This window comes from Astatotilapia calliptera, chromosome 9 (assembly GCF_900246225.1).
Source record: "Astatotilapia calliptera chromosome 9, fAstCal1.2, whole genome shotgun sequence".
NCBI lineage: Eukaryota > Metazoa > Chordata > Actinopteri > Cichliformes > Cichlidae > Astatotilapia > Astatotilapia calliptera.
The window spans coordinates 25,706,475-25,722,489 of record NC_039310.1 but is presented as its reverse complement, the minus strand read 5'-3'; the positions used below and the strand labels follow the sequence as shown (position 1 = coordinate 25,722,489).

General features: G+C 39.4%; 1 protein-coding gene across 1 annotated transcript in view; it reads left to right on the top strand.

The window, feature by feature from the left end:
* Window positions 1-16,015, top strand: part of LOC113029358 (cadherin-12-like) — a 101,037-nt gene that overhangs the window by 65,696 nt on the left and 19,326 nt on the right. Inside the window, exon 7 of the mRNA XM_026180189.1 lies at window positions 11,830-12,083. Within this exon, the coding sequence (XP_026035974.1) occupies window positions 11,830-12,083 (254 nt within the window). The remainder of the gene's footprint in view (window positions 1-11,829; window positions 12,084-16,015) is intronic.

Below are 16,015 nucleotides of genomic sequence, written 5' to 3'. Positions count from 1 at the left end.
CAGAATATCCTCATTAAAATCATTTATGCTCTGTTCTGTTGTGACCCTTTCTTTGTGATAAATCTGGTTAACAACGTATGTTAACACACATAAATAGACATAATGTCACTCTTACACCCACAGCAAAAGGATGATATTTCTCTTTGGACATTGAAAGCATTCAAGTCAATTGCCGTGGGTGGGTGAGTGCTGCATGGGCAGAGAAGAGTCACATTGCAGTCTCATTAAGGTTTCACCGGCCATCTCTTAAAAGGTACAGCTTTTAGAATGATGGCATGCATCACAAAAAAGTGCATTAATAGAATTTTATATAACTTTAATTACCACTGGATTGATTTTTTGCCTTCATCGGGCCATATTAATCAAAATCAAAGTCAAAGTGCCTATGTACACAGAAACACGAGCTTCCTGATGTTGATTTGTTTGCCTCTCCACTCTGTTTTGTTTTATGAAAGCATCAAGCATTACAGGCCTAACTAATACTGTGCAATATGTTGTTTTCAGCAGTGCACAAACTCATACCTTTCATTGCCATTTGGAGCCATAACACAATAAATAATAAACAGAAATGCTCACGCTTCCACAATTCTGCCATCATGCCAGTATCACTGGAACAGCTGGCAAATGTTTGGCTCACTATCTCAGAAAGTGTCATGTAACAATAGAGAACAAATAATGTGAAGGTGTAAAAGTTAAAATTACCCACACAAGAAACTACACAGATGCACTCATATAAAGTTTTTCATGCATTCTCGCTTTCTCTCTAACGCATGGACAAAGAAACATGCAGAAATATCAGCTCTCAATCACTTAGCAGCTGACACAAGTCTATTGTTACACTGATACCTTCGTATTCTTTTGCGTATTTCACTTTAGCAGGATGCAGCAGACCCCTGTGGTGAGTTTAAATGGCATTTTCTATCAGTGGTATTGAGATTCAAGAGAAAAGGGGGGAAAAAAGTGCAAAGGAAAGCTACATTTGCATGATGAAAAAGCCAGAAAATGTCAGCATTGTGGAAAAGAAGACAATATAAATGTCAGTGACTAAAGATTATGCTTAGCATGCTTTTATAGAAAACATTTAAATGTGTTGGAACATATGTAATCGATAAGCCACAACTTTTTCTGTTTTTTTGTTTCTTTTTAAATACTTATTTAACAGCAACATTTAATTTTAATTTCATTTGATGTCATTAAATTTTTCTTGTCTCGTAATTATTTTTGGTTGTGTGTAATTGTGTATAAAAAGAGTCTTCCTTCACATGAAAAATCACTTGTAGAAGTTAAAGAAGTGGGTTTCACATTAAAACTTGCTTTCTTCACTAAAAAAAAATCACTGCTAAGGAGTTACAACAGATCCGTTTTTGTCTCTCATTTTATTCAGGGACGGAGCATTTATTTCATCTGATTGCAGAAGTATTTGAAAAAAAGGTGCAGCCAATTCTGTCTGTATTTTGTGCCTTTCAGGCTTTTTCTGATGTAAGTGTCTAAAATTTTCTTTGGGGGAATGCGAATCTGCATTTGTTTTTCTGATCTATCAGACTGAGGTATTCGTTAACTGGTACATTTTTAGTACATGCCCCAGCACACGACTACACAAAGGTGTGTGATCCTTTGATCCTCCAAAAATATGCAGCTGAGTGAGTAATTGATTCACTGCTTAGTGTAAGAGCTCCCTCAGTATGCTCTATACGTGTGTGCATGAACATGTGCAAACCAGTGTGTGTAGATCATAGGCACGCGTCTGTACACTGAAAGCGAATAGTGGATATAGTCATAGCTGTAGATCATTATATCGTGACCTTCTCATTGACAGTAATGGAAAAACAGAATGAAACAGGAGGCAATTATAATGTAAATGAAGACAGTTATTTGTTTACATCAGGCATAGCCTCGATGGATGGCAGGGATGCATCTTTCCTGCTATTGTTTTACTTCCCATGTTTGATATGCTGCCATAACAACAATGCAGCATTGTGATGTATCCCCTACAGTAGCATGGTTCTGTACAAAGCCAGCATTGAAGGGAGGCATTCTGAGCCCCTCTAACTGACCAGACCCCCCACAGGGTAATTTGCCAAACAACACGTGCTCCGTCCCATCTGGTATTACGATATTAGCAGGAGTGAGAAAGAGAAAAGAGGAAGAATGAGCATTGCCTTGGAAAGGCGTGGGAAGCAGGTAGCCAGAGATGAAGCCTTTAAGAGTTGTTCACTGTGTTCCCCAGAATACTGACCTGCCTACGGACTTGTCTTTTTTCAGGTTGATAGACTATCCCTAGAGACAGGTGTGCAAATGTGCACAGATCACCCCTCACTCTACCGTTTCCCCTCCCTCTCTGTCTTTCTTGTCTTTTTTTTTTTTTTACTTCCCTTCCTCTCACACACATTAAAAACAGTGGGGTAGAGACAAGAGCCACATTGTGCACAGAGCAGAGTTTGGCAGACCTCAAATTAAAGACTCAGGAAGGTTGGCTATGATAAGAGGATCAGGCTGAGTGTTGGGTTCAAAGGATGATCATCTGTTTCCCAGTCTACCAATACAGGGAGAGAGGTAAAAAAGAGGCACAGAGGCATAGGGGGAATTTGTACATCCCATCTGCAAAGCATAAGATTATGGGAGACAATAGGTAAATCCACCAATGAATTCCCAAAGAGACGTACTGACAAATGTGTGCATACAGAGGGACATACTGTACATGGAAAAGCATGCAGTGGCACACAGTGTGTTCAAATACCACTATAGGTATATGGAGAAGACTCGCACACCCACACATTGAGAGATCTTGCATGATAACCTTGGGTTACGACGCTAGAATAGTTTTCAGTCAGACTGAATGCTGTTTGTCCATTTGCCTGTTTATTTGCCTTCTCCTGGGAGGGAAAAAAAGATGGCAGATATGTGTAATTGAAATGTGCGAGGCCTAAAGGAACAGCATTGTTTAATGACAGCTTGTGTGGCTTAATATTTGCTGGCTCACATTCAGGGAATCTATTTTAATACAGGACTATCTCCTCCCTGTAAAAACTGAATGCCCCCAGCGGCCACAGTGCATTGAATAAAGAGCATTTGCTGCAAACCTCTGGCACCACTTCCAAATCCATTACCACAGAGAGCGACAGTGGTCCATAAACCACTGTAGAGAAGTACAGACGACTTCAGTTGCAAGCTGCTGTATCTATAGCTTAACCATGAGTATATATAGACAACTGGGGTTGGTAAAATAATATATCTAGAACATATGTATGCAATATGCTAGGGAAAATCTGGACAGCTCAGCCAGATTTCCTGTAACCTCAGATGATAACAGCATTTCCATGCCAGTCCATCTTGCCTTACACCTACATGTATCTGGGCATCCTACTGGCAAATCTCCTTTTTTAAATAAATTTGAATTGAAATATTTTTATTTAAAAGGGGCAGTCTATATTATTGAACATATCAATGTAAATATGCCAGAGTTAGCCAAATGGCTATGTTTCATCTCCAGTGCCTGGCAGTTCAGACAAAATAAAATAAAATAAATAAATTTAACACATCATTAGATAAGACAAATATGATATGGTTCTTTGGATATTACAGTGTTTTGAGCTGCTGTTGGATATTTTGTTACAATGGTGTCATGTCTGGCATCGTTTTTGATTGGTTGTCAAGGTTTTCTATAGTTTATGTTCATGGTCTGGCTATTCCTTAGCAAGAGTGGAGTAAGTTTATTAATCAGTGGTTTGATGCTACAAGATGTTGAACTCCAATTATTCTCTGTGGCAAGCCTAACACCTTTGCGCTGAAGCTCTACAAACATGAGGGTGAAAATGGATTAATGAAATACATATTGTATAGAGATTTGTCCTCAGCTTTAATGGTCCAGTCTATTAAAAATCGGTTGCCATGGATTTTGAAGTCATCAGTTAGGATTGTTAGATTATTGTTAGTATATTTAAGTTGGTTGTCAAGGCAGTGTTGGAAGATCACTGCATAAAAATGCACAGAAAAAGTGAAAATTTATAAACAGCACAAAGCGTAAACTAGACACTCTTTAGACAAGCTTCATCTTAAGAATACCAACTTTCAAACAAACCAAATACACAGAAAATGTGTCCACGCTGTAGGCATTTGTGCTTAAATTCTGTGCTGCATTGTGCCACATTTATAGAAACATACATGCAACAATAGCAAAAGTACACTTTACATAGAAATAAGTTTAGTGCTTACTATAAAAGAAATAATTAGTTTTACAGAGTCCGTGAACATAGGTGTCATTTGTCACTCTGTCCTTGGTGCTGAAACATCTGACAAAGAAAAAAATGGCTTGAAGGTTTCAAACTTAGCATATACTCACCAGCCACTGTGTTACCAACCACATCGCCACAATTCAGTAAATTTAGCCATGTAGACAAAGTCAATATGACCTGCTGAGGTTCAAACTGAGAAACAGGGATATAGGGATAGGGAATAAAGGGGAATGTGCTGTGGTTTTTGGTATCAGACAGGCATTTCCCATTCAAAAATCTTTCAGTTTACAGAGAATCTGAAAGACTGTGAAAAAACATTGAGTGGGTGGGAGTTCTCAGGGTAATAATCATTTTCTAATTCCAGAGGTCAGTGGAGACTGGACAAACTGCCTGGAGCTAATAATCAAATAACCACTTGTTACAACCGAGATTTGCAGAACAGCATCTTTAAAACACAAAGCAGATTGAATGGAACAGCTGAAGCCTACACCAGGTACAACTCCTGTCAGCTAATTACAGGAAACTGAGCCCTCAATTTGCCACAACTCACCAAAACTGGATGGTACGGAGGACTGAAAAAATGTCTTCTCTGACAGTCAAATTTAGGGTCAAAATTTGGTGCAAAAAACATGAAAATAGGGATCCATATTGCCAACAACAGGCTGCTGGTGGTGTTGATGCAATATTTGCACACTTTGAACACTTTTAGTACAAATTCAGCATGATTTAAACACTACACCACAGCTTCCCTGGTTGTTGTTGTTGACTGTGTCTGTCCCTTTATGGCCACATTGTAAGTAAGCTCAAATGATCTCAGACTGGTTTCTTGAACATGAAAGTAAGTTCACTGGCGTCCAAACTTACCAAATCAAAGAGCACTTTTCTGGGGCTGACAAATCTGCATCAATGCTTGATGCTGTCACAAGCAAATTTCAGACCATATCTGAAAAGTTTTAACTGAGATAATACTTCATACAAGAAGTCTATAAGATTCAAGACTCCATCACTCTTGCTTATAGATGCTATGTTAGCGTACAAGCTGGATTATTTAATGTATTTAAATGTAAATAGAAAGAATGTCTTTCAAGATTTTGAGTTAATAAAGCAGCAGTCAAAGTCAGCCAATGAGTCATCCAGCTTGCATAAGGTGACATGTTTTTTCTGCTCCCAAAGAACAGCATGTTCAAGTGATTAATGTTATAGTGTTGCATGGCATTTAAGAAAAGAGTGTGCCACCAATAGGGAGCAAAACAAATTCGACTGATTGCTTGGTTTGCCTTTGCTCAAAATGTCCATATTTAGACTTCCCCATAGTCAATTGACTGTACTGAGAGAAGAAGCCTTTTTTTTCAGCCTTCCTGCCATCAATTAAGGACTTAATTTTACTGAAGCCATAAAGTGACTGCAGTCTAATTTCTTCATCAGACATGTCATTACTGTGCTGTTTGAACAGTAATCATTTCAGAGCATGAATGCTGTTAGCGCCTTTCAATCTCCCTGAGATACTAGCTTAAAAAAAAGGTCAAACGACAAACACAATGAACAAGCTGCTTGAAGGACCAAAAACTGTGAAGAATATTGGTTGAATGCAAAAGAACAAAGAAGACTGATTAGACAAAGGCACATTCATTCAAATGTCTTGAAATAACATGTCATTGTATTGTAAAACCATCTGAAACATATAATGCTCATAACCTATATATTTGTATAGGATAATTACAGTACCCCCCCAACAAACAAACAAACAAACAAATAAAAAACAAAAACAGACAAACATACACGCCAAAAAGAATCCCCCAAAAAACAGAGACCACGGAGTGGCATGATACTACCTAGTCCTGCTCAAAGACAAGAGTTGAAACTCATCTATTGATTAACGTGCCGAATGTTCCAGTAGGAGGTGAAATGAGTTATTTTAGGCCTGGTGTAAAAGGAGTCCAGAGATGGGGGGAAGCAGGAAACAATATGTCAGCACAGCGGGAGATTCAGGTGTCCAACACATGAATAACACCTTGCCGAGACGCCAAGCAGGGAGCAATGTGTGTGCACGTCTGTGTTTGCATGTGCCGTCTGTGAGCAAATACGTACAACAAGAGAAAAAGAGGAGAGAGAGTGACAAAGAGGTGGCTGAGGTGGTGCTAGGAGTCGATGAAGTGCCTTCTCTCTCCGGTGGCCTGGGGAGGCGTGGGTGTTATAGATTAAACTAGTGTCTCGGGGCTCATCTCATGGCTAACCCTGTCCTATTAAGAGTGGCAGCGCGAGTCTTTCACAGTCACTCTACTCAACTGCAGTGTGGACAGAGCTGCTGGCAAGGCTCTCACATGGCACTCCACTGTTGTGAACACTGGGGGGATGGAGATGCTTCGAGGCAGCCAAGGACACAAACCGATGTGACTGATGGCAGCACAATAAAGTGAGCAGCTCTTCTCCGCAGTGTTAGGACCCCCTGGTATTCACAGGGACATGAAATGGCTCTCTGGGGCATGTAAGCTTTTCTCTACTGATGATAAGCTCTTTGTGCTCTGTGGTCAGTTGACTGCTGATAGCACAATTGTGGCCCCAGGGCTTAAGTATTCTTCTGCATGGCCGAATTTCGCCGAACTGTCAGTCAATGATTGCGGTGACTTCATGAAGGTGTCATTCATTTTAGACAGCCCTACTAAACCGGCGACAAACCATGCCTCATAACTGCTCATCTCACAATCTCAGAGGAATCTGAAGCGACTTTGTATCCAACAAATAATGTGTTTAGCTTATTGGACTGGCTGTCATGTAGGCTCGGAAGGTATTGATCTCACAAGAAATAAGCATCCAGACAACACGCACTTTTGCTATTCAGAGAAATATGTTGGCTCACGCGGCTGCTATTAGAAATGTGTAATATTCTGGGCATGTTTGGCTTAACTTTGATTTGCTCTCGAGGGGGTTGGAGGGGTTGGTGATTCATAAGCAGTATTGTAAATATATAATACTGTGGTTAAACGGATTTAAAGCCGCTCTGCACATCACAGATTAACCAACACTGTTGGATTTTTCACCCATTTAATCTTCGGCCCTCTTCAGGTAACACAGGCATTCAGCACAAACAAATAAAATCAGCCCTCTAATGGCTTGCTGTGCTGTGATAATGATTCGTCAGTGGGAAAGACTAGATACAGTCCCGGCTATTGGCAGAAAACTATCCCCCCCCCCATTAGCAGGTGAGCATAGCTGAAGTTGAAGAAGAGTATTGAACTCTGCTATTGTTACAGTATACTGAAGTGAATGCACAAACAAACGGTGAACTTATTAAATATGCATATCATCCTGCCTCTCACATCCCTAAAATAACCACCAAGGTAAAAAAAAACAAGACAAAACAAAAAAACAACAACAGCTGCAACTAACACTTTATGCTGTTAAGAGAGAAAGCTGCGAAGGCGCGAGTAGAAACAGAAATGAGTGCCAAGTGAGACGTAAATTACTTTTTTTTTTGGACTTGCCCTTATAATATCTCAGTATAAATCGTCAACGAGCTCATCCATTGTTCTGTATTCACACATGGGAATCTGTCGATGTAAGGACTTTTTAACGTGTGTGAAGGATAATACTGTACCTGTGAGACTATGATGCTGTGATTAGTCCCCAGCTCTGAATTAACAAATTCCCTTGGAACATAACAGGTTCAATTGGCAAGGAAAAAATAAATAAAGTTCCTTCATTCAGTATCACTGCCAGTGCAATGAAGGTGCACATTTACATATCAAAGGGCGCTGCGCCATGTCTAGAATTTCAAGTATGTTCTGTTGTGATGTTGAAGAGCAGTAGCACTGACATGAGAGGAACTTGGTTTGTCCTCCTTACAAATTCCGCCGTTGATACGCTTCCTTGTTGCGTCTGCAGTCACCCATAAAAAGGTGCATAACAACTGAAGCAATAATGAGACACTTTAAACATGTAATTGAATGGTATGCAACTTGTTTATGGACAATATACATGTGTGGATATGGGTAATACTTAGCAATACAGAGCTGGCTTCATAAGTAGGTCATCTTCGAAGGAGAGGGAGAAAAAAACCCTAAAATGATACATGCAGGCACAGAATGAATGGCTGTTTTTTTTTTCCTTCTTGGGAAATTTCCCCTATGGCCTGCAGGTCTGATTTGATTCTCCCCAAGTCAAGCGTTGACACATTAGTACGTCTTCTCATTAACTCAGAGTTTCTCATTACCCCCTCCTGGTCCCATTTTATTCCAATTTAACCACAGCTATCCCAGACATACTTGGACCATCATGTGTCTCAGACATATTTAAAAGGCCGTGAAGCTCTGAACATTACTGTTTGCACTGTGGAATTTGCTCGATGGTTTGTCCATGCATTGTCTAATCTCCCGCTTCCATTTGTGATGTAAATGAACTGCACTTTGCCCCCGTGTTGTCATCTCTTTTCATTTAATAGGAGACTCGATATCAAAACCTTTCAATCGTCTGCCATAGTACTCCATAAAAAGAAAAAATAATAAAGCCATAATAAAGCACTAATACGTGCTCTATCATGCCGGGGTGTTTGTTGTGTGTTTTTAGTTTTCAAATGCTAGTGTAGAATTTGAGAGCTCTGCTCTTTATTTTGATACTGTAGAAGAAAATATCCTGGCAGTGTTTGGTAAGCTTAAAACAATATGATGGGGAGGGTATTAAAAGGTTTGGATTTTTTATATTATTTTTCTGGTCTCCTGTGCACTATATTTTAGTCTTCCACTCTGTTGAATTGTTACACACTGAATAAACATGTCAAATGAACTTAATTAAGTTTCATAATGAGCAAAATGTTATAAATGTGATAAATGTTGCATAAAATGATTCAGGGCAGGAATATTTTTATGACATTTAAAACACTTTCTAGTTGCCACATTGGCTGTTTCAGCTAACAAAGGTGAGTGTTTCATAATTATGAAAAGACACACATCTTTCAAAGAAATGCACCATACTATTAATTTCTTGGCATAAAACCTGGGACATCTTAATAAGTAGGAATTTTTGTCAAACAAAGCTGTTGTGAATGGGAGGGTGAATGTGAATGCACAGATTTGAGAGCACCTTGTAGTTAGCGGCTTGTGAGAAATGTTAAAACATTTGCAAATATGCAAATGCAGAGAGTATAACTGCAGAAGCAAAGAAGTTGAGAAAAAAAGAAACAAGAATATGTGAATCATAACTCATATGTGATAAATATGTAGTAATAACGAATAAACCAACCAGCAGTTTTAAGATATAGCAAGGTAACTTTTTGAGTCTGACAAAATTGGCTAAGCGTTGCTGCAGTTTAAGAGTGCCTTATTAAAACAGTCACATTTAAAATGCCTGAATCCACATGCAATTAAATAGCATTGCTCATGCTCAACTGTTTTCAGGCATTATTTATGCAAAGTCATTTGTCAGCTGGAGCTCCAAGACACCAGCTGCGCTTGCTAGGAGATTTGTGTCAAAACTGTGGCAAAGTCGGTGTGTGAAAGGAGCATTTCCTCATCGCATCCCGCAAGACTGTCCTCAGCTAGCTGCGGATTACAAGAAAATTAGACAGTTATAAAGGGTGAGATTTTGGGCCTGTATCCTAATTGTGGTGATGCAGCATGTTGAGATGGAAAGCAGAGCTTCTCCCTATCCCCAGTGAGATTCTGGCTAATGAGGCCGGGCGTACACCTCCTGCTGTCCACAGGCCCACCACCGCCTTCCCTCCTCCTTCTCCACCTGTGCAAGTATTACTGTTGAACTATGCATGGCTGTCTACAGATGCCGGTCCAGGCACAGTATGATGTACTATGCCAGAGGGCCTATTATTAGTATGTTATTCATTTTGCTTTGTTTATGCGGGGTTTGAATCGTATAAATTCAGGTAATGAGAACTGTTTTAAATATCTTATTGGTGCAGTTATTTCAGTTCTCTCAAACATACTTTTTAAGAAACAAAAGCACAGAGATTTCCTTTTGATGCTGGTTTCCAGGAATTCACAGCAGGAAGCTCAGTAAACACTGACTGTTGTACATTTCAGACTACTTTGCAGGTGTCGGTGTAACTTTGGGGAAACTTCTCGCTTGATTGCGGCGATCAGAATTTGACTGACACCCACAATTAATTCAGTTTTTACACCAGACTGTTGCTTCAGGGAGCTCTGTCTTCCCTTGATGTTGTCACCTCTTGAGAGTGATTGAAAGGGACAGAGTGTATTTCCTGTTAAAGAATCTTATAGCTGTGCCTAGCCAGTTGCATCTGGTGCACTGTAATCAAACCAATCATGGTGGTTGATGGTCAATGATTGCTTTCAGATTGGCTTGCCTTCACATAGTGCTCTCGCTCTCTTTTTTCTTTTTTTTTTTCTTTTTATGGACACCTGCTGCAAGTGCAAGACTGTGAAGCCGTGGAGATGGAAGAGAGACAGAGGGCTTGAGAAGCATCTGTTATCACTGTGAAATCATGACTGCACAGCCTCTGATTATTTCTAGTGGTTGGACTCTAATTACATTGCTAATTCATGTGCATTTAATTTGGACAGATGATTTAGTCATATTCATTTTGCATGGCAAAAAAAAAAAAAATCCTCAATTTTAGGCATCCTCCAGCTTACCCACTCTCCCACAGCCTCTGTCTCTTCACATAAGAACATTTTGCAGCCCTATTACCAGCTGTTTTCACTTGGTGTCTTCTGAAACAGCAGGCCAGAGAAGCCAAAGACCTGAGGCAGGGAGATAGCATTGCTGCCATAGTGGTTACATGTTAGTCAATTTGAAATACACAGAAAGGAATGTCTCTCATGTGACTCCCGGCCAGTAGAGCGTGACCAACTGCAAGCTCGCCAAGTACGGTTGGTCACACATGAGAGGGCAGGAGACAGGCAGAAGCACGAACACGGGTGTCATTGCTGTCGGATGTGTACACCTCATTCGCAGACATGCCGAGGTCGCTCATTCCACCCCTCGCTTTTCACTAATTGACCCTGAGCTGATATGTCAGACGCTCAAGTAGGAAGAACATATGAACTCTGAAGCTATTGTTTGAGAACTCTTGTATGTGGGGTGAAGTCCTGCTGAACCAAATAAGTGCTGCTTGACTTAATCACCCTGAGGGGGGGGGGAAACGTTGACCTGGTCAGGACCTGCAATATGTGTCTCATGAACTTGGTGCTACTGTACTATTAACTGCCAAGTGACCTGTCATGTAAACAACAAGCATACACACAATCATTATCCTTCCTATCATATCAGTTGTTGCTTTTTTCGCAGGCAGGTGTGAACAATGCCGCTTGAATGTGTTTTGCCAAACTGAATAAATACAGGAAATAACACGTAATGCTGTTTTTTATTGAATGTGAAGACTGATGTTGACATTTGATAGCAGTTACTCATGCTTGAAAATGATAATATAACAAAAATGAAGTGAGAGGAAACTGCTGTCAACAGCGATGCTGATATCGAGTTGCAGCATTTTCCTCAAGAGCTCTTAGCACGTACATGATGAACACTACACCAAAAGTGCATTAGATCAGAAGTGCAAACACATGACACAATTATGATTTGCAAACAAGTTGGAGGTAAAAATTACTTCTTTTTTCCCCTCACTCAGCCTCTGGACTATGAAACAAAGAAGGCATATACCTTTAAGGTAGATGCTTCCAACGCTCACCTGGATCCAAGATTTCAGAGCTCTGGGGCCTTCAAAGACACAGCAACAGTGAAGATTAACGTTTTGGATGTGGATGAGCCTCCGGTGTTCAATAAGCCCTCCTATGTGATGGATGTGTATGAGGACACACCTGCGGGGACCATCATCGGAGCAGTGACTGCACAGGATTTGGATGCCAGCAGCAGCCCAGTCAGGTAAAGTTAAACTCTTCAGGATTAAAAAGTAGATCCTGTAGACATATATTTCTGCACATGGTGTTTAATCACAGTTCAGTTTTATCAGTTTTGTTATATCTCAGTGGTGGGAAAAGTGATCTGATTTATCAAAGGGTAAGCCAGTCTCAGGTTTCTTTCAAGTTAAACTGCCACAAATATTTTGCACACAGTGGAAACTGTCTGGAAAACCTTTGTTTTTAATGCCCCAGGAAGTGGTTGTATTTAAATCACAAACATATGTCTCCACAGTACTACACAAATGTCTTGAGTAACCTCTCATTTCTTTATATTCTGCAGAAAAATGGGAAATATGTGCACTGAGTTATTAAAACATGAGTATAATTCAAAGGTTAATATTTGGTGTAACCAGATAGTATAAGTAACTCCAGTACAGCCTGAACTCTCTTAAGCAAGGTTTCTTGTTATTTCTGTAAGCAGTTTTCAGGCATAGTTCTCCAGTCTTGTTAAAGGGCATACAATACAATTCTCTGGATGTTGTCTGCCATGATGAGGTCTGGACTTTGAAGAGGCACATTTTTCGAGCAGGATACACTTTTGTTGCATTAATAACATGTAAGGCATCACTTTTGTGCTGGAAAAATGACGCTGTTGCCAGTTAGATGCTTTCCAGATGGTATTGCATGATCCACTAAAATCTGGCTGGACTTTTCTGCATTCATAATTCTATCAATTTTAATCACATGCCCACTACCATTGGGTAAAATATAGCCTGGAATTTTGGAATTTTCTGTATAGTCAACTAAACTGTTGTAACAAGGTACCAAAAGATACAATTTAAAATAGTTTCTATGTTAAGTTGTGTGAAGACATGAATTAGGTGTGTTTTTATACTTATTCACAGTTTAATAAACTATAAGAAGCATATCTGTGAGGCTTCTCAGTCATCCAGGTCATCGTAGTGTAAGGAGCTTGGAAAGAAGAGCATCTGGAGTTGTACACCTGCATCTAAAGGACAAAGGCCATTTTTTTGAGAATGCCAATGTCCACTTCTTGGACAGAGAAGACAGAGGGTTTGAAAGAGGAGTGAAAAAGCCATCTATGTCCACTGTGAACAACCATCTTCAAACAGAGGCGGTGGCTTACGACACCAACTGTCTGCCATCTATAATCCAGTTTTGAGATCCCTTCCCAGACACTTTAATGCCCACTCACATCTTAGGTCATTTGTTCTCAGTAAGTCACATGATAGGGTGGGGCAAGGTCTCACAACAGGTTCACCCAAAACTTTGGCTGATTGTGACCCACACCTGTTTTCACACCTTTGCTTGTGTGATTAGGAAGAGGAACAACAGGGGGTCCAGGATCCTCTTAGGGACACTCCCAACAGGACTTAAAAATCTGGGACTCTCCACCAGTTGCTCTTAGAACTGAAGAAACTTCTCAGATGAGAGGTTGAGAGGTGAAATATCTTCAAGAAATTTTAAAGAAGTCCAGACACTTTTAAAATATAAGAACAAAAGAAATAAAAAATGTGCCTGAAGAATGTTGCACAGCACTGTATATAATTCGAAATATTTCTCTTTTGTAGGAATGTTCAGAGACAAACTGCACTTGAAAATCAGTTTTTCATGCAATCAGTTATGCCACTGACCGAATATGATGCTGAATGAACAACACTTACTTCTTTTCTTAATTACTAAGATTAACAGACTTGTCAAGATGCTATGCATTTTGTGCCAACTTAATTATACTAAATTTGCATCGTCATGATGGTTTTATGTAGAACCTTGACAACACAGCTACATTACAGTGTTTCCCGTGATTCAGAAATCCCTGCCATTAAAAGAAACACATTGGTTGACATTATTCAGACTATAATTTGTACTAAATACTTGAGTAAAGTATGGTAGGATCTAAATGCGCATCCATCTTCAAGAGCTCAGGCTATTGAGCCAAATTGCCCTTGGTATTCTCTTGAGAATAAAAGTGTTAAATAGGGAAGTACTGTCATTCTGCAGCCGGTGATTGAAGGTTTTAGATCTCTATTCATCGGTGTTTCCAGTCTTCATTCATCAGTGTCATCATAGCTTTAATCTTGAGAGTTTTGTCAGGTTTACTCATCAGTCTAAAGCCCAATCAGTCTATGTAGAACATTTGACACTGCCATCTAAAATCCTGCTAGGATGATCTGTTAGCAGGTCTACACTTGCCGGTAATGTTACACAACATAAGCAGCCTATTTGAACTTTGTAAGAGTTGTCATTAAGTATATTTAAATATTCTGTGTACTTTCAAAACAAAAATTAGTGACTTTAGTTTTTAATAGTTTATAATGACTCATTAAACTAAACTGAATGTATTGATCCCTGCCTCTCAAGCTGAACATTAGAGATACCTGTTGTTATGTTTAATTTGTTTTGCAGATAACAAATAGGGATAAAGCAGCAGGAACCTATGTAATTATGCCAACAAAGGCAGACAATTTGGGAATAAATCAGTAATGTAATAACATCATTGAAAGAACACTACAAAGCTGGACATTGAGAGGCGATAGCACACTGGGAACAATAGTGAGCAGTATGGACATAATAAGCCAGCCCTGACAGAAGAAAGCAATGCAGTGACCAATGCATCTACTGAGCTGAGGTTAAAGATTATGGCCAAACACAAGGTATCAACCCAACTGAAAACGATCCGGAGCTGAAACGGAACAATTTTGAAGAATATGTGGGAAAAAGAGTTGTCACACAACACAAACTCCAAGTGGCTATTGGACCTAAGAGCAGCACGAATAAGGGGCTGCTAATAGCAGGTATTCATCCAGACAAGGCAGAACAATCCTGATCATGAAGGATCCCCTAAAGGCAGGTAACAGCCAATTACCTGCCTCTCCACAGAACACAAATTCCTATCAGGCATTATAGCAACCAAGCCGATTAGGTATATAAGTCAACACGTGACCATGACCGTTTTCCAATGCTCAGAAGAGCATTGGAAAACCCACCAGACTGCCAAAGCATCAGCTTGTGGTTGATAGAGCAGACAGTAGGAACACATGTGAAAGGTAAAGTCCAAAGTGATCCCAGTGGTATTAGTTACATCAGAAGCTGTAACCCCCCAAACTGGGAGAGAGACTCCACCAGATTCTAAGCACAACATCAGAGGTCTCTGTCCAGAAGATTGCAGTTCTAGCAACAACTAAGACACTGGACTTGTTACTGGACACCTTTCATACTGTTTAAGTCCAGTTAAGAAGGAACAGGACGAACATTTTCACCAATCACTTTTAAAACTGTAGGTGACAAAGAGTGGACCTTAAAAATCTGCATAATTTACAAAATTGATTTTACAAAACAGATTTCATACCTTGTTTTGTTTTGTTTGTTTTTTCCTTTTTCTTTTGCTTTATTTTTGTCGGGTGCAGGTTGTTTTCCCATAGACTTCTATATAAACATTTAAGATTGCATGCATCATTTTTTTTTAACAGTGAAGGAAATACTTACTGTATCATGCAATCAAAACCCAGATTGTACAGTGAATTACGTTTTACCTTCTCAAATCTAATCCCTTTTGTTGTATCAGTTTAGTATTGCTGATAAAGTATTTTCAAGACATTCTGAACAAAACATGTTTTCAATAAATCAAGGTTTACATACATGGCTGTGGATTCTACATAAATGCATACAGTATCATCACTTCACAGTGTTGTAGCTTGTAGTAAGTCTGCTTTGGACAATGCAGATGACATGTTTGCATTAAATACTGCTCAGAAGTAATAGATCTAAGAATGTGTTAGATGAAAGAAAAGTGTAAACCATAGCATAATATATCCATGTAACCTTACAAGGGTACTAAAAACAAATGGAAATTCATTCCCTTTGCTAATTTATATTATTAGAATTAATTACTCAGGTTTTAATTTCCTCTTTAATAGTTTTTTGTTGAACGCT